The sequence below is a fragment of the Chiloscyllium punctatum genome, chromosome 14, assembly GCF_047496795.1.
Source record: "Chiloscyllium punctatum isolate Juve2018m chromosome 14, sChiPun1.3, whole genome shotgun sequence".
Classification (NCBI taxonomy): Eukaryota; Metazoa; Chordata; class Chondrichthyes; order Orectolobiformes; family Hemiscylliidae; genus Chiloscyllium; species Chiloscyllium punctatum.
Genome location: NC_092752.1, coordinates 20398773 through 20423121, shown reverse-complemented (window position 1 = coordinate 20423121; position 24349 = coordinate 20398773). Strand labels below are relative to the sequence as shown.

The window sequence follows — 24349 nt, the reverse complement described above, 5'->3', positions numbered from 1 at the left end:
TAATAAATCAAATCAAATCAAAGCTAACTCCTGGACTTTGTCTTAAAAGCAGTTCAATATTGATTTTTCAGTCGTACTTGAGCTTCTTCCAAAAGTCATTGCCTGGAAACCATGTTTGAAACTGACTTGGTTTCCTGAGTAACTTGTCCCATTTCTCCTGGATGGGGTGTTGAATGGCCTCTTCTGCACTTCGGCGAATAGAAAAAAAAGTATTTCCTTGTTATCTTATCTAAGCCTGTCATTCTCATGTGCACCACTATTACATTCCTTTTGAATCTCCTCTGGCGAAAAACACCAGCCTTTCCTACCTGACCTCTTAACTGAAATCCCCACCTCCGAAACCATTCTGGCAAATCTACTCAACACCCTGTCAGGGAGTTTCACAAATGCATGAATGTGGTGACCAGAACTGGATGTAATACTCTTGGCTGGTGCTATGCAGATACTCACCAAGAGTCACAGTAGCTTCCCTGCCTTTGAACTCTGTGCCTCCACATGGTAAGTACAAGGACCCAGAGGCTTTGCCAACCACTCTTCCTTCCTTTTACCTTCACAGGTAGGTATACCTGCACCTCAAGAGACTCTATTCTTCAATAGCCTTTTAGAAAAACGTCATTTATGACAAATATTAAGTTTGTAGAATGGTTATGATTTGGGATTGTTTTGGGTGCATGTCTCTCTGTTTTTGTTGGGTAAAGTTATTAAAAATCTTTTGTGTTCCACCTTTGATGCACTGTGGAAGCCAGTCTTAGCAATAATGCTTCAACATTGTGACCCTATTAACAGAAGGCAGCTTATGGGATCCAGTGGTGAGTTTTGTAAAACCAAGCAGCACATCTGAAATTGTATTCTGACATTGTGTTGTGGAAAGCTGACTTTTTGTTATTGGTTTAATACAAAGTTGATGAATTGTTGTTAATGGAACAAAAATTTAAAGTGGTTTCTGATTGGTAGGTAGGGCACGTGATTAGAATGAATCAGCTTAAATTCACTACCTGTTCTTTTTATCTACTTCTGTGCTCTGTCCAGCAATACTTTAGATTTCTGATCAATAGTAGTTTGTTGTTCCATTGGTAATGGTACTCTAGTTAATTGTTTCCCCAATCAGTTCAAGTTGACAGCTCAATTATCATGGTTTTGTCTGATTGCTGGGATGGTATGTGGACAATCTTGACTCATTATTTTACCTACCAATTCCTCTGTTCCTCTATGTGTTGTTTCCTTGTTTTACTGTATAGTGTGATGTTGCTACAAGAAGCTATTGTAATTTAAACATAGCAATGTTATTCTAATGTCCTTCATCCCTTTGAGATTGTAAAGTGTCCTGAAACAAATTCTGTTTAAATCTATGTTATGACAGAAAATAAGAACCAAAACTCCACAACTCAGGTAGCATCTCTGTAAAGAAGCAGATCTAACCTTTCAGATTGGTGGCCATTCATCAGAACTGTTTAATTGTTAAAACTGTAGAACTGTTTCCATTGCATTTAGTGGGTATCTAACCTATTCTGACCAGTCCAAAGATGTGCAGGTTAAGTGGATTGGCCATGCTATATTGCCCCATAGTATGCAGGTGGGTCTGGGTAGATTGCTGTTTGGAGGGTCACTGTGGAGTCATAGAGTCATAGAGATGTACAGCATGGAAACAAACCCTTCAGTCCAACCCGACCATGCCGACTAGATATGGTAATAACCATGATAATATCAAATCACTTGCCAGCACCTGACCAATATCCCTCCAAACCCTTCCAGTTCATATACCCATCTGGATGTCTTTTAACTGTTGCAATTGTACCAGCCTCCACCACTTCCTCTAGCAACTCATTCCAGAGTCAGTGGACCAAATGGCCTGCCTCCACACTTTGTGGATTCTATGATTCTATTCATGTCCTGCCATAAACATGAACAGTGAGTCTCTGACAATGCACTGTTTGAGTGATGCTTGTGGAAGGGCAACACGGTGGCTCAGTGGTTAGCACTGCTGCCTCACAACACCAGGGTCCCAGGTTCAATTCTGGCCTTGGATGACTGTTTCCTCCGGGTGCTCCGGTTTCCTCCCACAATCCAAAAATGTGCAGGTTAGTTGAATTGGCCATGCTAAATTGCCTGTAGTGTTAGGTGAAGGGGTAAATGTTGGAGAATGGGTCTGGGTGGGTTACGCTTCGGCGGGTCGGTGTAGACTTGTTCGGCCAAAGGGCCTGTTTCCACACTGTAAGTAATCTAATGGTCTTTGGAGGGTCACTGTGGAGTTGATGGACCGAATGGCCTGCTTCTATTTTCACGGCATATTCTGAGCCAACTGGACAAGTACACAGCAACAGGAGCAATGAGGCAGTTAGAAAAAAAAAGAGTGCAAGGGCTATATTATGACTCAACATTCTGTAGATCTTCACTGTTTTGAATATTCTTGCTTGTTACATTGTTAAAACAATTGCCTCCTTTGTATTCTGAAGGAGAGATGAATGTGCTTTTCAAATTGCCACAAACGTCATAGAATTTGCTGGTCAGATTGACTGACATGATGCCTAGGAGCTTCTGATTTGTGATGAAAGTGCAGCTGTATCCAACAAGCAATGGCCACAATGGGAGGGACCAGAAGACCAGCGGGGTGTTCCCTCAGAACGCTGAGACGTATTGGCATTGCATATTTCCTTGGGTTTCACCTGAAGCAAGCAGCATCAACGAATCTGTGAAAAGACAGACCTGAAGATTTTTTTTGTCCTGGCGTTAGCAAGCAGCTATATGCTCTTTTTTGTCACATTGAAAATTTAGAAATTGTGTTTCCATCTTCCAAATATTAATGCAGGGGAACAAATTCTTCAATAACATTGTGAAGTAGCTCAGGTATTAAAATGGAATATTTACTGCTTGTGCTATATTTTTCCTGCTTCATCTGCTTATGTGTTTTGGTCTGTCTATATTTCTCTGGCTGCCAAGAAATGACTTATAAGCATGAAGGTAAGAAAGCCCTCAGAGCAATTAATGATTTTTTTTCTAATTAGGGAACCAATATTACAAAATCCACAGAGTTTACATATGATAGAATGTGTGACAGCAATGTACTTCTTTAAATGTAAATATATTTTTCTGTCAGAGGATAGTAAAAATGTTTTAATTGTAAAATACGGTTCTGAATTGGTGTGTTTTCCATAAATACATTCTTGATCTCTTGGGTCCAGTACTATGCTAGCAGCTCAGATTGAGTTTGTCTTGCCTAAATGTATTATGTAAAAATGAATAAAGACCTCAAAGACAATTTAACAATAATATAGTAAAAACGAGCTTTCTCATTTTGTTTGAAAATCACTACAGCTAAAAAAGATATCTATTGTATTTGAATTTTAAAACGAGTTTTTGAAATGGATGGATTTTCTGACGAACAGATGAATCTCATTGAACTTTGCTGATGTGCCTGTGTGCTTCAGTAGCACCTTTCAAAGGATCGTATTGTTAGAGGAGAGAGGACTTTCAGTCTATTACTTTCCTGTCCCTCCTCTGGGTCTTTTTAGGGACAAGTGTTTAAATTTATGCTGGAGGATTATATTAGTTGATGGTTGTGCCCTTGTAGAGACCTGACATTTGAGGTCACCTCAGCTTTCAAGTAATACTCAAGTTAACGTAAGCCTCAGGGGACTGGTCAGTGCCGATCTCCATTAAAACAGCTGCTGCACAGTATTATTCATTATTACTCCTCTTGAACTGACCTGACATGTTTCACCTTTTCTCAGTGCAGGGGAAAAGCCATCCCCTGACAACACAGTCGGCAGGCAACCCCTGCCCTGTGAAGTGTGACTCTGAACCAATCTGTTTACACCATTGTGGCACACTGCCTTCAATCACTAAAGCATTCACTGAAAAGGCAAATTGTGTCTGATCATTAAAACTGAACCTGTGTGTCAGGGGAAAAATAAATAACAAGGATTCCCTGCATCAGTAGCTTTGTGTCGAAATGTGGGTCCGAGTGAGCTGAGCTCAGAGTTTTTAAAGTTATCATATAGATGGTGTTTCTAATATGTTGTCTAAACGACTCTAAACTGTGAGTAACAATTATCTAACACTGATTTTCCCCAAATTTGCCAAATACTGATCTGATCGGTAATTGGCAAATTTGGGGAAAATTGAAAGGAGGCTTGGAAGGAGCAGCAACATGGAGTTAAGAGAGAGGGAGGAGGCACCTCCATCTTGAAGCACCCTCTCACCCAGTTTCAAAAACTTACATTTGACAAATCCCCGTAGTGTTCAGGGAACCATATAGAAAGGAAGTGTCTGACTTCTAACCAGGCAGTGGACAGGGCCTCAAAGCCTTATGAGAGGATGGACTGCCTGGTCTTTTGCCTGGAGGCAGCCTCCAGGCAGCTCTCAGTTTTAGGCTTCAATAGTCCTGAAGGTCTGCAGGCCTTTAAAAAGAACGCCTTAGCAGGCCTGCAACTCTAATTAGTCAGCTCTGCGCCATTACACTTCTGATCTGCAACCAGCCTTTAGAAAAATGGTCGGGTGCAGGATGGTACTGCATGTCAGCTACAACGCACAGTTTTCCTCATGGGGGGAAAATAAAATCAGTTATTGCTTTCACAACAAGTAATGTTGGATGAAGCAAAACCAGCTTGCATCCTTTCACCTATGTATAAGCTTGTCAGGAGGAAGGCTATGCTTATTCTATGATGTGCAGCATTTTTAGCGAAGTTACAAAAACGCTTAAATTTGATGAGGTTCACTGACAACAATCACATATGCATTTTGATGTGTCTGTATGACACCCATCTGTCAGTAATTTTACTGGAATGTTAACTTCTTGAAAATAAGTGGGCTAACATTTTGTGTTAAAATGGAAATGCCGAGGGAACATGTTAAAAATTCATCTGTTAACATCACCAGCAGTCATCCGGCTGGTAATTTATAAATTAAGTCTTAGATAAAGAATTTTTTAGGTCAGGTTGTATGTAGAAAGAAAAGGGATCAGTTTTTATGATCTGCTATATTAAATGCAAATAACATTAATTAAAGCTTCATATGTTAATAGAACATTCTTTCCCTTCAGCTAGTCTTGCCACTTTGAAAATTCAGGTTGTGAAAGAAAAAGATTTGAACAGTACAAAATCTTATGGCATCAGCGAAGTGTGGAAAACTGGCCTGAGGTTTTAGCTGTACATTCTTAATTGTGAGCTTCATTTTAATTCCCTAAGGTTATCACAAAGCTAAATCCTAGCTACCCGACAACATGATGCTTGTTTGCTTTTTGTTCTTCACCAATTTTTCCATGCTGCTCTTCTCACCCTTCCCCTGGTAACGTTTTGTCTCTTTACTGGGTCCAGATGGCCATTCACACGCCAATACTCACTACTCTGGACCCCACAGAAAAAAAAGAACCTTTGTCTCCACAATAATGATTATTAAAAATGTGTCCATTGTACTTTGGAGGAAAGAAAATATGGTATGCTAAAATGTAGTGAGAATTTTCCCATGAATGACTGAAGCTTTTCCTATTTTTATGCTTATTTTCCATTGAGTGCAATCTTTGTGCTCCTGCCTATTGATCATTATATATTTCCTAATACTTATACTAATTAAAAATAGATAATTGAAACTGATCCCATAGTTATAGGAAACTTTCCAGTGCTATATCCTGTTGGTCAGTGGATCATGACAAGGTTGCATTTTGGACTGGTGTGTTCACTTCTGATTTTGTTGCTTTGTATAATTTGTGTGGTAGTGAATTAACTACTTCTATATCGCTCTCCTAATTTTTAGTTCAATTGAAGGGAAGAATCTGCCAATTCAATCTAAATAATAAATGTCGACTAATCATAGAAGCAGCTTTGAATTATTTCTGCAGAGTTGCAAAAAGTGCAATGTTAAGCTTGGTATTGAAACCAACCTTACTCACTCTATTTGTTAATAGTTTTGCAATATTGATGGAGGTTGTTTATATTTAATGTGGTCTTGTTCATTATTTTTAAAGGAATGCATTTGAGGGAGATGGAAAGGCTCTGCAATGGATTTTGGATTTCTGAACTATATTAACTCCTTTTGGTACCACTTGCCATGTAAATAATTAGCTTCAGGAGATTAATGTTTTAAAAACTGCATAGTCAGTATGATGCTGCTGATAATGTTTCCTAGCGTGTCTTCAAAAATAATTTGAGGGATCTGACAGGCATGGCAAAAGGTAATGCTTAGCTTTTTAACTCTTTCTCTTATTACTTTATGCCTAAGTTTTGAAACTGGGTGCCTTTGTACCTAAGATGGTGCCATGTGTGGCGACATTATATGCTTTTCACTGTACTCCTGTACTTCTGCCCTTGAGTACATGTGACAGTAAAATCTAAATCTAAATCCCGAGAGTGATACATTCAACAATATACATTGTTCCCAGAAGTGAACTATCTGTTAAATGATGCAAAAGAGTTTGTTTTATTTTGATTGGTTGTCTTTGGGATTTCCAATCTTACAATGAGGCGAAGGACTGGCTTCGATACAGAACGGGAATTAGATTTCAATTTTAACAAATACTCTCTGGTGGCTATGTTTTTTTTTACAATGGCCTTGAACGTATGTTTGACCTGAAAGGCTTCATAAAGTAAGTAGTTTTGGTAGGCCTTCATTTCGAAGAGAAATTGGAATGAGATGAGAACGATGCATCATGTCACAAATATCACCCCATAAACATTGTTTTACTCTTTTGCTTCAAGCTACATAATACTTTTGAACCTGTCAATAAAAAAAATGAAACTTCAGATAATACATCTGCTGTCCAGTGCCACAGTATAAAGTGAATCTAAAAGAACGGTGCACTCTGCAAACGTATATCCAGTTGTGTTAAGTTTGCTCAATATACACAGCTGTTTCTGTAAGGTCATGGTCAGTGGTGGGGATATACTTTTCAGTTCTAGCTCTAGTGATCAGTCACACATTTTATGTCAGGGCTGAACTTGTCTGATGGTGCAGATTTCCTCTCAGCCATTAGAGAGGTGACTGAGAACATTTCCACTGTCCAGAGGTGCTCTGTAGCCATGCAATGGCTGGTCATGAGATTTCTCCTACCTCGGGAGAATGTCCAGCCTCAGCGAGGCTGTCAGTCAAGCTGAATGGTCAGCAGCTCTAGGGTTTCAGCATTGGCATCAGGAATAGTGGCATCGCTTGGGACTACAAGATGTTGCAGCAGTCAAACTGTCAAAGTGTCAGGTCAGTAGTAATTGTGAGTCTCGCAGTGGAGAGGGGAAACGGGGACAACAGAGCTTGTGCTTCGAAGCTCAGATGAGGACTGAACCTCTGGATGGCCCGAAACATGCAAATCTAAATCTTGATCTTGCTTTGTGCACTTGTTGTGCAGCTGCAACCTTGTATGCCTTGCTCTGTCTAAACACACTATGATCTGTATGTCCTTGTTGGTCATGATCTGCTTGCACTGCTCGCAAAACAAAACTTTTCACTGTACTTTGCTACATGTGACAACAATAAATCAAATCAAAGGTACTTAAAGGGGGCATCAAATTTGAAAATTGGAATAAGTTGGTATTTGATTACGAGTGCTATGGATTTTTCTTTGCTGAGATGAATTTTGGATTGTGGTGGCTATCTCCATCCTGAGCAACAAGACTTCCTATTTGTCTGTGGTGAAAAATTCATACTTGTTACAAAAACAGGAAGTGTTGGAGAAACTCAGCAGGTCAGGCAGTAACTATGGAGAGAAAGCAGAATCAATGTTTCCGGTCCAGTGACCCTTCAGCAGAGTTCTGGGTCCGAAACATTGACTTTCTTTCTCTCTTCACAACTGATGGCTCAGTGGTTAGTGCTTGGTGCCTCACAGTGCCAGGGACCTGGGTTCAATTCCAGCCTCGGGTAACTGTCTGTGTGGAGATTGCACATTCTCCTCATGTCTGTGTGGGTTTCCTCTCACAATCCAAAGATGTGCAGGTTAGGTGGATTGGCCAAGCTAAATTGACCACATTGTCCATGGATGTGCAGGCTCGATGGATTAGTCATGGGAAATGCAAGGTTACGGGGATAGGGTCGGGGGTGGTTCTGGGTGAGCTGTTCTTTGGAGTACTGGTGAGGGATCAATGGGCTGAATGGTCTGCTTCCGTATTGTAGAGATTCTATTAAATGCTGCAGGCCTGCTGAGTTTGTCAATTTTTTTTGTTTTTGATGCAGATTTCCAGCATTTGCGGTGTTTGGTTTTACAATAATTCATATTTGTTTGTCTATTTTGAATTAGTTTTAAGAGGAGATAGTTAGTGACTAAAGTGCTGTATTTATGAAAGCTTCAAATTTACAATCTCTCAGTGAAGTATGAACTTTTGGAATTGAATTTGTGACAAAGCAGGTAATTGGCATCAGGACCAGACTGAATGACTGGATCCTTTCCCTCGGGTGACAGAGTTCAAAACTAGGGGATGTATGTTTAAGGTGAGAGAAGAAAGTTTTAAAAAGGACATGAAGAGCAATGTTTTTACACAGAGAGTAGGTTGTGTGTGGAATGAACTGCCAGAGGAAGCAGTGGGCGCAGGTATAGTTACAACTTTTAAAATACATTTGGACAGATACATGAATAGGAAAGGTTTGGAGGGATATGGGTCAAGTGCATGCAAGTCGGATAAGTTAAGTTTGAGAACATGGTCAGCGTAGACTAGTTGGACAGAAGGGTCTATTTCTGTGCTATATGACTCTATGACTGAAGATTCTACAGTAGGAATGGCAGTTTCTGTGTGTATCAGCAAGTTAACTGAATCTAGCATGCTATCCCTAAACTGTGGAAGATCACATTCCAGCCAGAATTTTAATAGGCAGTTATGGTTATAAATATATGTACATTTATCAAATATGGTACTATCACTTGTTATGACTTCTGGCACTCTGTGTCCCTTGGGACAAAGATGTAGCTTGACCGAATGTTATACTGAGAAATGTGATCTTTTCTAACCATATTGCTACTGTTAAAAAGAAAGACTTGCATTTATATATTGCCCTCCAGAACTACAGGTTTCATAATGCCCAAATAGTTAAAACCATGACACTTGCATCCAGAAGGACAGGAGCAGCAGATATATAGTAACACCACCCCATAGTCAATGAAGTACATTTGAAATGTAATCTGCTATAATGTAAGAAACACAGTAGCCAATTTCCATACAGCAGGTTCCCAGAAACAGCAGTACGATACTGACCAGATAACCTGTGTTTGTGATGTTGAGTGAGGGAGAAATCAGGACTTACCATTTTTTTTCCCCTTCAGGGTAGTTATTGGGATCTTTTATATCTGCCTGTTTGGATTGACAGAACCTCAGATTAAAATCTCATCCTCTGGTAGCACCTCTGAGAGTGACCTCTGCCTCAGTGCTTCTTTGGAACGTCATTAATATTGTGGATTTTATTGTAGCCACTTTAGAAACGCTGCTCCTTAGCTGACCGTTAAGATTCATGGAGCAAAAGGCTGAGAATCATTTCATCGCCAATATGTAGAAAAGCTGCATAGGTACCACAAAGAAACTACAAGGAAAATTTGTTTGATATTAACAATGTTTTTGAGGACCTCAGTAAGGTATAAACATTCATTAATACTTTACTCTTTTTCAGAGGCATGTTGTAGAGACATTTTTTGGATTTGATGAGGAATCGGTAGATTCAGAAACCTCTTCCGTTGCCTCATATACAACTGACAGGACACCAGCAACTCCAGAAGAAGATCTAGATGAGGTAAATAATTTTATCATGTTTGTCATATAGTTGGTACTGGAACTCTGAATGGACTTTGAAATCTATTGCGATCAAGTACGGTCTCACCCACTTCGATATCATCATTCCTGAAATTCATTCCCCTGGGAAAATTCTTGACGTAAATCGGGGTAAGTGCTGCAGCTCACTGAATGCCTGTCCTGGCCATCATTCAACTGAGTCTTTACATAGCCTCTCTACATGCACCATATGTACCATCCTCCTCGATACTTCATCCGTTAGCAAGTCACCACATTACCATGGCTGCTGTCGTTCAAAATCATACATTACATTAGCCTTTTAACACATTACTTTAAAGCTGAGAGGCACCTATGCTTCTGCCAGGTCGCTTTGCACTCACAGACACGGCATACAACTCACCCATCTACATATCTTGTGACTGTTGGCTTTCTTTTTTCGTGCATAGACACTTTGTGCTGACTAGGAGGCTTCCATTCTTGATAGCTTGCATTGTTTTTTTTAGCAAGTAAGCTCTTTGCTGCATATTCATATGCTCTTAGTCTCTGTGGCCTTTCAACAGGGAAGGAGAGGCGGGTAGTTTGTCATGATCCGGGCACTAAACAGCCAAGTGATGGACATGTTACTACATGGCACTATCCCATGTTAATGCTTGCAACACGTGTCAGCAGCTTGTGCTTTAAGTGACCGCTTAGGAAAGTCTAAGGGTGAAAGAGATTATGGTTAGTCAGGAGGCACTGCCACAGTCAGTCAAGGGGCTGATCCCATTCCAGTTCAGAGGGCTGGTTATGGTCAGTCAGGTACTTGGTTCTACCAGATCTGAGGAACCCGTATCCTTACAGTCCAGGAATTGGATCACAGTGTGACCTTCAGAAGCACACTCAGTCCAGGGATCATGAGTAGGTCACTCAGGGTCCTATGGAAACATCAGTCCAAGTGGGTCAGATTTTTCTGCAATGAGATATAGGGAGGGCTTGAATATGATGGAAGAGCAGTGGTGATGGTATATGACAGGTAAGGTAGTAAATGTGCCCAGTGAGTGAGTAGGAAGCGCTGAGGGCAGGAAGGTTAACAGTTTGGAAACTGAGTTGGTTGTGAGGCCTGAGTGGTGAGAGTTGGAGTTGACGAGCCTTAGGGAGAGGCGTATGCAAGGTGGCCCCGTGAGTATGAGGGAGCCACTTACCTGTCATAGTACTGAGGGATCGTTGATATCCTTCCTGCATTGGTAAATGCCCACTTTACCTGGTACACAGCACAGACCTGGGCTACCAGTTGGGTCCAGGCTGGCTTGGTCTTGGGGTGTGGCCCTCTGTAGTGGTAAAAAGAACTGCCATCCTCCATTGCCCTGCCCAGCAGCACCTTCAGGTTTGCTTCTGTGAACGGGACAGAGCTTTGCCATTTCCTCAGTGATAACAGTTGAGTATCACAGTCTGAGAGACAACTCCTAGAGGACCCGAGCTATAAATATAACTCCAGTGGCATGAATGATGGAAGGTTCTGGCAGTGACCAGCTATTCCACCTCTCTGGCCAAGACGTTTCCCAAGAAAGGTAGCTGAGATAATTAGTGAAGTGAAGAGTGAACAATTGTGTGAAAAAAGTTACTTTGAGCCCCTGTGGACTAGTCAACGTGAATTTGACTCAGTAAAACACTGAATGAAAATTGGACAACATCCTGCAGTCGTTGTTTGATTTCATACTCAAACCTTTTTAAAAAAATAATTTCTTGCATTTGTTTCCTTTATAAGATTTCCTTGTGCATTAATGACTAATTCCAAATATTTCCTTCATTTTATAAGGTCATAAACCGGGAAGAATCTGAACTGAGATTCCGTCAGCTTACGAGAGAATACCAGGCTCTGCAGAGAGCTTATGCGTTGCTTCAGGAGCAAGTCGGTGGAACTCTGGATGTGGAGCGAGAAACCAGGGTAGGTTAAGGATGTGACACCATCCCCTTAATCCAGAAGTGGCGTTGTTTTGACATTTCTCCATTTCTCTATAAATTTTTATTCATCAATCTTTCCAGGGCTACATCATGGCTGGGATTTTCAGGGAATTTAGAACTAGTACAGCATCTTTCATGACATCCAGCACGTAGACTCAAAGTGAATACATTTTTCAACATTTTCACCCGATTCAAACTGAACCTTCCTGATTGCCTATCAAATGGATTTCAAAATCAATTCTTCCTTTGGATGTGCAATGATACAGTGAGCCTACTCTCCTTTAGGAACTTAAGGGCTACACAGCATCACTAAAGGCCCCAAATGAGTTGACTTTTGACACCTATTGTTTGCACATCATGGAAGAATCACAGAATTCCTACTGTATGGATGCAGACCATTCGGCCCATCGGGATCACACCGATGTCCAAAGGGCATCCCACCCAGACTACCCATCCACCCACCCCAAACCCCACTCTATCCTCGTAATCCTGCATTTCCTATGGCTAATCCACCTAGTTCTGCACATCCCTGGACAGTATGGACAATTTAACATGGCCAATTCACCTAACCTGCACATTTTTGGACTATGGGAAGAAACTGAAGCACCTGGTGGAAACTCTTGCAGACATTGGGAGAATATATAAACTCCACATAGACAGTTGCCCGAGGGTGGAATTAATAGAAACTTAATTTGTTAGGAATATTTAAGAAAGCTGGATATAGAAATTCCTGTGATGCCAGGAATTCCATAGTTCCCCTTGCTTGCCCTCAAGCTGCATCCTGAGGTGAGGAGAATGTGAGTATTTTTGGATGAGCACCAGAACCAGTCCCGGTGCCTGCTTGAGGTGTGAGAAGGTTGAGGAAAGCAGCTGGACCACATTTTATGCCTGCTTACCCACATAATAATAGGCATTTTGAAACCCATGCATTTGGCACTGCCTTTTGTTTGTAATAATGACAAACAATGGTAACTGACTTTAGTTATTTCTTCATGCTGTGCTTTGTTCAATGTATTAAGACTGGGTGTTTGTCTAATGGTGGGACACAAGTAGCTGACAAGTAGGGAGTGATTTTGTAAAAGAAACTATGAAGAGCTTAATTGGGTTAGTAGGAAATATAGCTGAAAATGTGTTGCTGGAATCCTGAAGAAGGGCTCATGCCCGAAACGTCGATTCTCCTGTTCCTTGGATGCTGCCTGACCTGCTGCGCTTTTCCAGCAACACATTTTCAGCTCTGATCTCCAGCATCTGCAGTCCTCACTTTCTCTTAGTAGGAAATATAGTTCCACTGATTATGTAGTTAGCAACAAGAGATTAACAAGTTTAAAATGTTGCTAAAAGAGTGGTGCGAAAGATTTGGAAATACTTGCATGCATAGATTTCTTGGAGTATACAATACTCCTAACAAGCATAATTGATATAGAGTCCATTTAAGGGAAAAGATATATTTAGTGCAGGAGAGCAGAGCAGTGGGATTCATTTTAGACTGCTCCAGTAAATAACAGCTCAGCTAGAAGTGGCCTAAATGGCCTCTCTCTGTGTAGTAATGTATGATTTATCTTAACAGACTCGTGAACAGCTGCAAGCTGATCTCCTCCGATGTCAAGCCAAAATTGAAGACCTGGAAAAATCGCTTGCTGGGAAAGGGCAGGTAAAAGTGGTTTCTGAGAATCTTTGTTTTCAATTGGTTCTAGTCCTGATTTATGCCATTGTCCTTGGTTTAATAACATCAATGGTAATCAGTAACTTCTTGGGAGACCTTGTAAAATCTAGTTTGCACATTCTTCCAGTTTCTGAATACAGCATTGAATTCCCCAAAGAATTATCAGTGGTCATCTATGCTGTTCAATGTGCACGGATTAGGCACATATTAGGATAATAGAATGTCTACAGTGTGGAAGCAGGCTAAAAGGCCCACCAAAGCAACACCAACTCTCCACCCAGACCTTTTCCCTGTAATGTTGCATTACCCAGGCTAATCCACCTAGCCTGCATATCGCGAGACACTATGGGCAATTCAGCATGGCCAATCCTCCTGACCCACACATCTTTGGACTGTGGGAAGAAACCAGAGCAACCCCACGAAGACATGGGGAGAATGTGCAAACTCCACACAGCCAGTCACCCGAGGGTGCAATCAAACCCAGGTCCCTGGGTCTGTGAGGTAGCAGTGCTAACCACTGAGCCCTAGTTCTAGCAGGATGTGAAGCAGGTACTGAATTAATCTGTCAATTTATGAAAAATAAACCTCTGACCACCTTCTCAAAACTCCTGGCAGGTTGCATGCCTATGCTGTGTAACAAAGCTGCTTGCTCCTAAGTATTAACTGGTTATTATAATTTTTTAATGCTCACTGCTGACATTGGGACACAGCCATCCATACTGTTTGTTCTAGTAGTTTCAATGTTATCAAGGCATTTATGAAATGACATGACGTTGAAAAATTACATTTTTTGGCTGTGAATAGAATGTACCTTCAGCTCTTCTTTTTAATGCTGATTCTGAAAATTATTTCCAATTCTTTTCCGCTCAGGAAGTCTCAGAATTTGGCTTTCAGCAGTTTTTTTTGCTTTATTAATTTCATTCCTTGCAGTTGTGATTCAGAACAAAAATGATACTTAATACAGTTAATTTGCATAATTAGATAAATTTGTTTTGTATTTTCTGTTTCCAGGAAGTTATTTATAGTTTCTGGATTAGTGGTGCTGGAAGAGCACAGCAGTTCAGGCAGCATCCAAGTAGCTTCGAAATCGACGTTTCGGGCAAAAGCCCTTCATCAGGAATAAAGGCAGTGAGCCTGAAGCATGGAGAGATAAGCTGGAGGAGGATGGGGGTGGGGATAAAGTAGCATAGAGTACAATGGGTGAGTGGGGGAGGGGATGAAGGTGATAGGTCAAGGAGGAGAGGGTGGAGTGGATAGGTGGAAAAGAAGATAGGCAGGTAGGACAAGTCCGGATAAGTTATGGGGACAGTTACTGAGCTGGAAGTTTAGAATTAGGGTGAGGTGGGGGAAGGGGAAATGAGGAAACTGTTGAAGTCCACATTGATGCCCTGGGGTTGAAGTGTTCTGAGGCGGAAGATGAGGCGATCTTCCTCCAGGCGTCTGGTGGTGAGGGAGCGGCAGTGAAGGAGGTCCAGGACCTCCATGTCCTTGGCAGAGTGGGAGGGGGAGTTGAAATGTTGGACCACGGGCGGTGTGGTTGATTGGTGTGGGTGTCCTGGAGATGTTCCCTAAAGCGCTCTGCTAGGAGGCGAACTCCCCCTCCCACTCTGCCGAGGACATGGAGGTCCTGGGCCTCCTTCACTGCCGCTCCCTCACCACCAGACGCCTGGAGGAAGATCGCCTCATCTTCCGCCTCGGAACACTTCAACCCCAGGGCATCAATGTGGACTTCAACAGTTTCCTCATTTCCCCTTCCCCCACTTCACCCTAGTTCTAAACTTCCAGCTCAGTAACTGTCCCCATAACTTGTCCGGACTTGTCCTATCTGCCTATCTTCTTTTCCACCTATCCACTCCACCCTCTTCTCCTTGACCTATCACCTTCATCCCCTCCCCCACTCACCCATTGTACTCTATGCTACTTTCTCCCCACCCCCACCCTCCTCTAGCTTATCTCTCCATGCTTCAGGCTCACTGCCTTTATTCCTGATGAAGGGCTTTTGCCCGAAATGTCGATTTCGAAGCTACTTGGATGCTGCCTGAACTGCTGTGCTCTTCCAGCACCACAAATCCAGAATCTGGTTTCCAGCATCTGCAGTCATTGTTTTTACCTAGTTATTTATAATTGTCTAGTTATATTGCAGATTCCTCTTAAGCATAGACACTCTGGTCATAAGAATTAGGAACAGGAGTAGGCAGTTCAGCCCCTTGAGCCTGTTCTGATGTTTAACACGATCATGACTGACTCATCTCAGCCTCAGCTCCACTTTCCTGCCCACTATCCGTAACTATTTAACCAAACACTACTTAAAATCTGCCTATGTCCTCCTTAAATTTACTCAATGTCCTCGCACCCACTCAGTCTGAATTCCACAGATTCATAACCCTTTGAGAGAAGTAATTTCTCCTCACCTCAGTTTTAAATCTGTGACCAATCATCCTAAAACTATGACCTCACGCTAGACTGTCATCCTCTCTACGTGTACCTTGTCTATCCCCTTACAGCACCTTATATAACTCAATTAGATCACCTCTCCTTCTAAACTCCAGAGAATATGGGCCTAAACTGCTCAATCTGTCTTCATAAAAAAAACCTCTCATCTCTGGAATGAATTTAGTGAACCTATTCTGATCTGCCTCCAGTTCAACCACATTGCTCCTTAAATGAAGGGACAAAAATTGTACATAATACACAAGGTGCGGGTCTGACTAATGCCTTGTACAGTTGTAGCAATACTTCCCTACTTTTGAAAGGGTTGCCAAGATATATATTTGTATATATTATAAATAAATACTATCTATAAATATGTCTAAGTATGCATATATAAATATATTAGCAAAAGCTGAAATATTTATATATGCTTTTCCAAGTAATGTCCTACCCAACCATCAAACTGAAGAGAGTCTGAGTGAGTTGGAGAGGAAGTTAAGTAAGGTGAAGTCAAGCATGGTTTTTTAAAAAAGTACTGTTCAAACACTACAAGGCAGGAAGCCGTAACAGAGAGAAGGATTTCCACAATTTTGAGACACTGCGAAAGAATAAAATGGTGGGATGATGCCTGAATTCAAGGGCATTACAGAGAGGGAACAATGAGCTTGATTTTATAATTTTCCCTCCCACATAATTTTTTTCTATTTAGGACAGAGTCAGGGCACGTATGGACACAAGCCTGCTTCAGATTATGCTGTGGGAATTGTCTTCTCTCCCTTTCCGTTCCCTATTCCCTGCTCCCATTTCTCAATATCCAGTGGAGATGCAGAGTGGGCACATGCACCTATATATAGGTTGGCATGTGCTGCAATTCTACCAATCAATCTGTTTGTATTTTGGTTTAATGGACTGCTTGTTAGGCCATGGTGTTCAGTTGTTGTAGAGGGTATGAGTGAAATTTGGAGGAAGGGTACATCCCAGTACTGTCAGAAAACAGCCATGTATAAACCTCATTCAGAAAGAACATTTCAAATCGAGGGGCAAAATGTTATGTAAACAATTCTGTTGCTGCCCCTTGCTGTCTGACATGACTCCTGGTTGGAGAGAGCCTGCATTTCCTGCACAAATTACTGGAACTGTGAATGAGGTCTTCAATTCCCATGGAGATGTGCTCAGTTAGAATATCCAGGCCATTGTGTAGGTTATCAATTTGGAGATGAATAGTTACATCTTATCATAGAGAGAAAATGGATTTTTCTGAGTTTCAAAATGAGAGGCTTACAAATTTTCACAAATGATCTCTGAGATTTATTTGATTTTCAGGATGACCTTTTAAAAATGCAAAACAACTTTCCTTTATCTAGCACCTTTTATCCAATAAAAAATCACAAGCCAGATAATGGGAATACATTCAGATAAAATTTTACACTCAAGAAAGATTTGTTAGAGGAGGTGACAAAAAGATTTTCAACGAGGTAACTGTTAATGAGTGTTTGAAAGAAGTTGAGTGTTGTGGAGGGAACAGTAATTTGACTGCTCTGTGTTTAAATGCGGCAAACAATTCATACATCACAGAAGGGGAGGAAGAATGCCTTGTAAAGATTAACTTAATAACTGACTATTTGGTTGAGGTTCATGCCAGACTGATAGAGTGGATTGCTGTTTGATGAGGGCTGCTTATGAATGGCTACTATTGCAAAATCAGGCTTGCACTATTCATGACTTTCTGGTAGAAAATGAGCCCAAGTTACTGATGGGCCCTGCCACCGCTGTTTTTCAATGCCAGTAAAGCAGCCAGATTAAGTTATCCTGTCCACATCTAACATGAGATTTATCCATTGCAGTACGATCGTAAACCAGGGATTCTTTACTCCACTGTCATTGGGCCATTGCAACCATAAAGGGAAATTAAGGTTGAACAAGTTAAGGTTAAATACTGTGTTTACATGGAATTAAACCTCAGCTTTGTGTCTGGCTGAGGAAATCTTTTGTCTAATCCATCTCCCCATTAGGCCTCAATCCTCCAGAGGCACTGTTTCCTCCAGTCATTTTGACTGCTTCGACTGCCCTGCTCAGTGCATTCCTTACTATTGGCACCTGTTGTTGGAGGTTCCATTACACAGATTATAAATGGCACATTCCTTTTTTGTTGCCATGGGTTTATCATTCTAATTCTCAAAGTGAAATGAGTGTTCTTTCTGTGAGGTGTGAGAGGTCTAATTCTAACTCTGTGTTCTGCAAAATCCATGGAAATGAACTTTGCTGGCTGTTTTGTTTTATGCCTAAGGTGCTGGAGTTACAACCTTGTTAACCAATAAATGATCTAGAATACCATTTTGAATGTTAAAACGTGTAAGAGCATCAAATGCTGGTACATCATTTCCAAAGAAATGGGTATTTGGAAATTTATTCTAAATGAGTGACTCAGACACTTAAATTTGCCATGACTCTAAACCAATTTAGGATTATCTATGCCATTGTGAGTTTGTATTATTCAAAGTTTCTGTAGCTGTCAATTTCGAGAGTCTGAAAACAAAATCATTTTTAATGATGTAAAGGTACATCTTAATGCTCACCATCTGCAAATACTTTGCAAAATGAATTGTTGAGATGAATCTTTTGTAGGAACCCATTATTTACTGAAACTTTTCTTAAAATATATGAAAATGAACATTGCATTTATATAATCTGATTTTCAACATTTAATATTTTAATTAAACAGAACATTTTCTTGTTGCAGCTCCCATTAATGCTGAACATTGTATCTAAAAGCACATTAACTCCCATTAACCCTTCCTATGTTCATATTGCCTTTACAACTCAGTCGAGACAGTTCTGTCACAATTTTTGCTTCAGTAGAGCTTTCTCTAGATTTAGATTTGAACTTTATTGTCATGTGTACTCAAGGATAGAAATACAGTGAAAAGTGTCCAATGTCACCACACATGACGCCATTTTCGGTACAAATGTACCTCGATGCAAAATACTCAGGTACAGAGTAGTAAGAGAAAAAAAGTTAAAAAGTTGAGCATTACAGACCTTCATACAATAAGTAGAAAAATGAACAAATAATGTAATAGTTAACAGTAAACTCCTTCTTAACGTAAACTAGAAAAATAAAGGAATAAAGTTAAAAATTCAACAGTCTTTGATGAGTGCTTCCCGAGGCCTCAATCTCCTCCACTTAGCTTACCCTCTGGGAAACCCCAGCTGCCTGTTCTCACCCCCAATGCAGATACCGGGAACTTCACTCACCGCTCACTCTTCCCATGTTGGGCCATGATGCCATCACCATCTCTAGTCAGAGGACTGGTGGAAGGGATGTATATAAGCAATGACAAAATGTTTTACATGCACCCAACCGTACACTTCCAGAACTCTAAACTACTGCAATTATACAAAAGGACCCCCCTGGCAGTAATTCTACTCTATCTTTAAACAGTCATATCATTCAATAATTCAAGCTGTAAAAGATAGTCACAATTAAATCAGACTTAGCTTGATTGAGTAATACTTTAAAGCATTTTTGCAATTTTATAATTTGTTGAATTTGTAATACTTTTATTTCTTCAACAATCCAATACTTGATGTCTTATTTTAGTTTGCATTAATATTAAACTTTTTCAGCTTGTGTGAAATATACTTTCTACTCATATCCCTCCGTTATTTGTGTTTCTAAGTCAAGGTTTCTGTTGAGGCATTTCTGGTATTCTGCGCATAAACAAAATAATTTCACTTAATTAAGCACTGCTCCATATTTCTGTCTCAAGTTGAAAAAGATCCATTTAGTCAGGTGAATGTGTAATGTTATAACAACACCTCAGCAAGTATAATAACACCTCATGTTATAACAACATTTTTCTATGAATTCATTAAGATATTCATTAAACATTTGGGGTGCAATATCAGCATGCAATGTCTTTTCACATTATTGCTACGTCAGTTTAATCAAGCCTGCTGAAATGGTCTAAATTCAAATACATTGACCTGTTCATAGATGTTATTACATACCTCTGGAACAGGTGGGATTTGAACCAGGGCCTCCAGGTCCAGGAGTAGGGACACTACAACGGAACCACAAGAGGGCCCAAACTGTTGTAGAGTATACCTCTGAAACAGGTGGGAATTGAAGCTGGGCCTTCTGGTCCAGAGGTATGGACAATCATGTTGAAGTGTCTATTAATGTCAGGTATTAGCCCATTTGTATTTAAAGAAATGTTGCGACAAATCTCTCTGCAACCACAGAGGTCGAGGTATTGCTTAATATTTTGTTTTGTTGCATAGCGTTTTTGTAATGCATTTTCTTTCTTTTCTTGCTATCCTGTGTATTTTAGGATTCAAAATGGGTGGAAGATAAGCAGTTACTCTTTAGAACCAACCAGGAACTTTTAGAAAAGGTAAATGATCCATTGGATGTGCCAAATGAAATTTCATCACGTCTCTGTTGTCTCACACAAGTAATTTCTTGTGAGGATGTTTAGCACGTTCATGTCTGACTGCTTTGGTTAATGGAAGATGGGGAGAGAGCAGTGTATCACATTTAACTGAACTAACCTAACCTGTTAATAGGTTTCTAACTGGGGCCATCTTTGATCCTTGTACTAAATACAGATTTTCATTTACCCTTTTTTGTTAGTGATTGTACTTGCATTGATTTTTTTGTGCTTGTGAACTGTATTTTCTTGGACACTGTTGCAATCAATCTTAATTATGATAAAGGAAAATCAGGTTACCTTCATGCTTATTTTATATTGCCCCCTTGATAATTGCAAATTAACTCATGACCTGATAATACTCAACAATTCAGAGTGAAATTCAGCTGTTGGTACTGTTAATGCTGCCCTGGGAGTAGACATCAGTAACAATTAGTTTGTAAATAGTGATCTAGTAGTACAGAATTTGGGTGCTTCTGAAAACTTTAAACCCAGGCTGTTTTTTTATTTCAACCATCAAAGCACTGTCCCAAGAAATGAATGAGAGAGTAGCTGTCACTGATTTTATTGAGTTGAAATAGGTGGTGCGTCTACATTTTCTTTCTGTGTGCAAAGAATAGGGCCCTGGGTATCAATGTATGTAACACCAGTGCACACAAATGTGACACAAAATTAAACAAACTTGTCAGTTAACTGTCAATCATCATTCACAGGTGCATTATACATGGCAATGCCTCTACCAATCAAGGTCCATTTGCCAACCAACTTGCACTCTTCTCTCATACAGTATAAATGTTTCCCTCTTACTTTAGTAATTCTTACAAATGTCCTGAGTGCAGGATCAAATACTTCAATAAAATGTCTTTCCTTCAGTAATTCTTAATATTGGTTTAATTTATTTTCACATCTATTTATCATTTCCTGTATGGATGTAAGTTTTTTCGCTGAGCTGCAAAGTTCGTTTTCAGATGTTTTATCACCATACTAGGTAACATCATCAGTGAGCCTCAGGTGAAGCACTGGTGGTATGGCCGGCATTTTGTTTATGTGTTAAGGGTTCCTTGGGTTGGTGATGTCATTTCCTGTGGTGAGGTCATTTCACATGGTGATTTCATTTCCTGTTCTTTTTCTCAGGGGGTGGCAAATGGGATCTAAGTCATTGTGTTTGTTGAAGTGCCATGCGTCTAGGAATTCTCGTGCGTGTATCTGTTTGGCTTGACCGAGGATGGATGTACTGTCCTAGTTGAAGTGGTGTCGTTCCTCAATTGTATGTAAAGATAGTAGTGAGAGTGGAGACTGTCTTTTTGCATGGCACTCCAACCAGAACGCTATCAACAACCATATTTAGAGTTGCTTGGTAACAATTTTAAGAAGCACTGGGGAGCTCTTGGTGAGAGGGAGAAGGCAGGAATGGATTGTTGAAAAGAAACATTTTTGATGTCTCCATTTTGAGTCTGTAATGTGCCAGAATAGATGAAAACTGAATGGCCTCTCATCAATTTCATTTGTTTCTGTGGGTGAATGAAGAGTCGCAAGGCATCACAACTCTCCTCATAATGCTGAATACATGCCTAAATTTCTGGATTGGGGCAGGGGGTGGTGTGCAATGTGTAAGTGAACAGGTTCAGTGTCACCTGGCTGTCCGCTGTTACTTCAGCAGAAGCCCTGAGAACATGTAATAGCAACATTTTTTCATGATTTCCATGTATCTTCCAGCAACGCTGCAGGAGAAAATTGAGGGGAGTCAGTGCCCCACTGTGAGCCACTAATGGTGGGTCTCAAACTTATGATGATGAAACTGCATATTTCAACAAAACTGCACAGCATCTAGAGCTGGCTCACACACACCCTTTGCACCTTCCTCGTTCTTACTATCTTATATTTAATTTTACACCTTCTAAATATTTCTACTGATGGGACACTGTAACAATCCTTTTAGAGAAAAATTACTTTTAAGAAGAAATGTGAATTCCCAGTAACTGACTGAAAGGATTACACGATAAGATTTCAAGCTTTACCTAGAAATCAAAGGCAACATTGTCTAAGCACTACTCAGCAGGCAACTTAATCAATAAACTACAGATAAGCAATTTCCCATTTTGCTTAAATAGGACGAGAAATCTTCCCCTAGTGAGATGCTGAGACAACACGTATTTCTCCAGGAACCAGTGCAAAGTTACGCTCAGCTCCAGATGGTTTGTTTCTTTTTAGTCAATTTCCAGCCACATAACTTCTAATCCCAAGAAGTTACCTCCAGTCTGAGGGTTATAATACGGATTCCTATTTCAATCTCAAGTTAGGTGAATCTTCCAGCCTCTTTAACTCCTCACAGACGTGGCTTTTTTCAATCTGAGCATGAGCTCCTATCCACATTTTGCATGCTTACTGCCAGAGGAAATAGTTTCTCTGCTTTAGCACAGGATTGGCTGCCTCTGTCTTCCTACCTCTTTCTCCCAGATTCTTGCACTTAGACTTTTTGCCTCCCAATCTTCATCTGAATGGCAACATGTATCATATGGGCGTTATATTGATATGGAAATGACAATTAGCTATCTTCAAGATCCCCAACTCCACTCAAGTCTGGAAGTAAACAAATAGTATCAAGTACAGTCATTTGTGAACACTAATTTTCCTAAAATCTTATTGTGACACTTGAAAAATGAGGGACAGGTTTTTGCTCCCAAGGCATGTAGCTTAAATAGACTAATTTCCCAATTTAGCATATCTGCCATGTTTATTAAGCACCGTGAGTCCCAACAGGAAGGCGGGGGCATTGTAGAGTTGGGTGCATCAATAGGAGCGGGGGCAGGTGAGTGAATGCCAAGGTGCACTGCTGAGAATGCTCACCTTAGTTCTCTGGGACTTCATCCCTTCTGCTTTACAAAACTGTTAGGTCCTCTCGCCCTGATCCCTCACACAGCTTTACTCCTTCCCCACCTCCACCCATTGACCACCATCACACTTCCATGCCAACTCTTGGGTCCCACGCACATCACCCATCTGCTCTCATGCCACCATGCATATACCCACACTTCTCCTCCACAGCCTCGACCTGTGAGTGGCGGGGGGGGGTGTTGCATCAATGATCACTCATTGGACTTTGAAAGAGGAACACTGTAGACCACAGGTCCATGGAAGGTCTAGGACACAGGCATGCATGCTGTTTACTCCCTGATTTTCCTCCAGTATTGACCCTATCTGTACATGGCACCTCCCTGCATAGCCACTGCTGGATACATCTCTCATAGCTGTACCCTTGCACAGAGGGAGCCAAGCATTTGGGATATCGGCCTTATATGTCAGAAGCACCTGATTCCATGTGCTCGCATTGTTCACCCTGCTGGCAGGTGGTGCATTAGGCTTTCTGCGCAGACCTCCATCCATTACTGGTCATGCAGGGCCATGAACTGCTGTCAGCTGGAGTACAATTCATTGAGAGCCCACACAGAGACGCCAATGCAGTTTCAGGCAACAGTGAGGTGCATGAGCCTTGGTAGGAGGTGGGTACACTAACAGAGATAGTGAGGCAGCAGAGATGGCATTAACCTGGCAGAGCGGAGATTGTGATTGCCCTTCCTTTTGCATTGCCGGCTGATCCTCTGCACTAATGGAGATGGCACTAACACAGGTGATGATCTGAGACTAGACTGGCAGGGTTTGGTGGCACAGCCTCCTCTGTCAGTTTTCCAAGAAGCAGACACCACTTCTTTGCACTATGCCATCCACTAAGACCTCCCCCTAGTCCCTATCAGAGAAGCACGGCACCATCTTGTGCTATGCTGCAAATGTTTCTGCGAGTGAGCAAAAGCGTTTAAGTAATTCCAGTGCTCATCCACTGCGGCACTTTAAAGGCAGCATGGTATGCAGGGGGCACTGGTCTTTGGGCAGATGTATGCTGAGTGGTGAGTTGTTCTGGGAACTGCGTGTGGTAAGATAGAGCTGAAATCAGACATGAGAGATGCCAAAGGGGCGTGGTCAGTCAGTAAAGAGGTGAATTTGGAAAGATAGGATGAGAAAGCTTGCTAAGACATTTTCATGGTGTGGAAATTAACCCATTTGATCTATGGCTTCTTTGAGCCGCAAGAGTTTCTAAGCTCAATTTTAAACACAAGATTGTGATTTTAATTAGCTTGTACTTTGAAACACATTTATTTACTTGTCTAGGGACCATCAGTCAGAGTTTTATTCTG

The 24349-nt window shown here is 41.0% G+C and overlaps 2 protein-coding genes across 6 annotated transcripts in view; both read left to right on the top strand.

Moving 5' to 3' along the window:
- LOC140485657 (janus kinase and microtubule-interacting protein 1-like) overlaps positions 1–24349 on the top strand; it is a 355381-nt gene that overhangs the window by 250774 nt on the left and 80258 nt on the right. For all 5 annotated transcript variants that reach the window (XM_072584037.1, XM_072584036.1, XM_072584038.1 and 2 more), the window contains 4 exons: positions 9574–9693; positions 11488–11616; positions 13201–13284; positions 20061–20123. In XM_072584037.1, coding sequence (XP_072440138.1) covers positions 9574–9693; positions 11488–11616; positions 13201–13284; positions 20061–20123 — 396 coding nt within the window. The remainder of the gene's footprint in view (positions 1–9573; positions 9694–11487; positions 11617–13200; positions 13285–20060; positions 20124–24349) is intronic.
- LOC140485658 (uncharacterized) lies at positions 1566–9668 on the top strand. Its single transcript, XM_072584042.1, has 2 exons — positions 1566–2958; positions 9574–9668. The coding sequence occupies exons 1-2, from the start codon at positions 2853–2855 to the stop codon at positions 9603–9605; spliced, it is 138 nt and encodes a 45-aa protein (XP_072440143.1). The 5' UTR covers positions 1566–2852; the 3' UTR covers positions 9606–9668.

Excerpts from the sequence above, each read along its gene's own strand:
- LOC140485658 (XM_072584042.1), top strand. The coding sequence starts at position 2,853 with ATGGAATATTTACTGCTTGTGCTATATTTTTCCTGCTTCATCTGCTTA. Across the intron at positions 2,959-9,573 it reads AATGACTTATAAGCATGAAG|AGGCATGTTGTAGAGACATT; the intron begins GTAAGAAAGCCC and ends ACTCTTTTTCAG.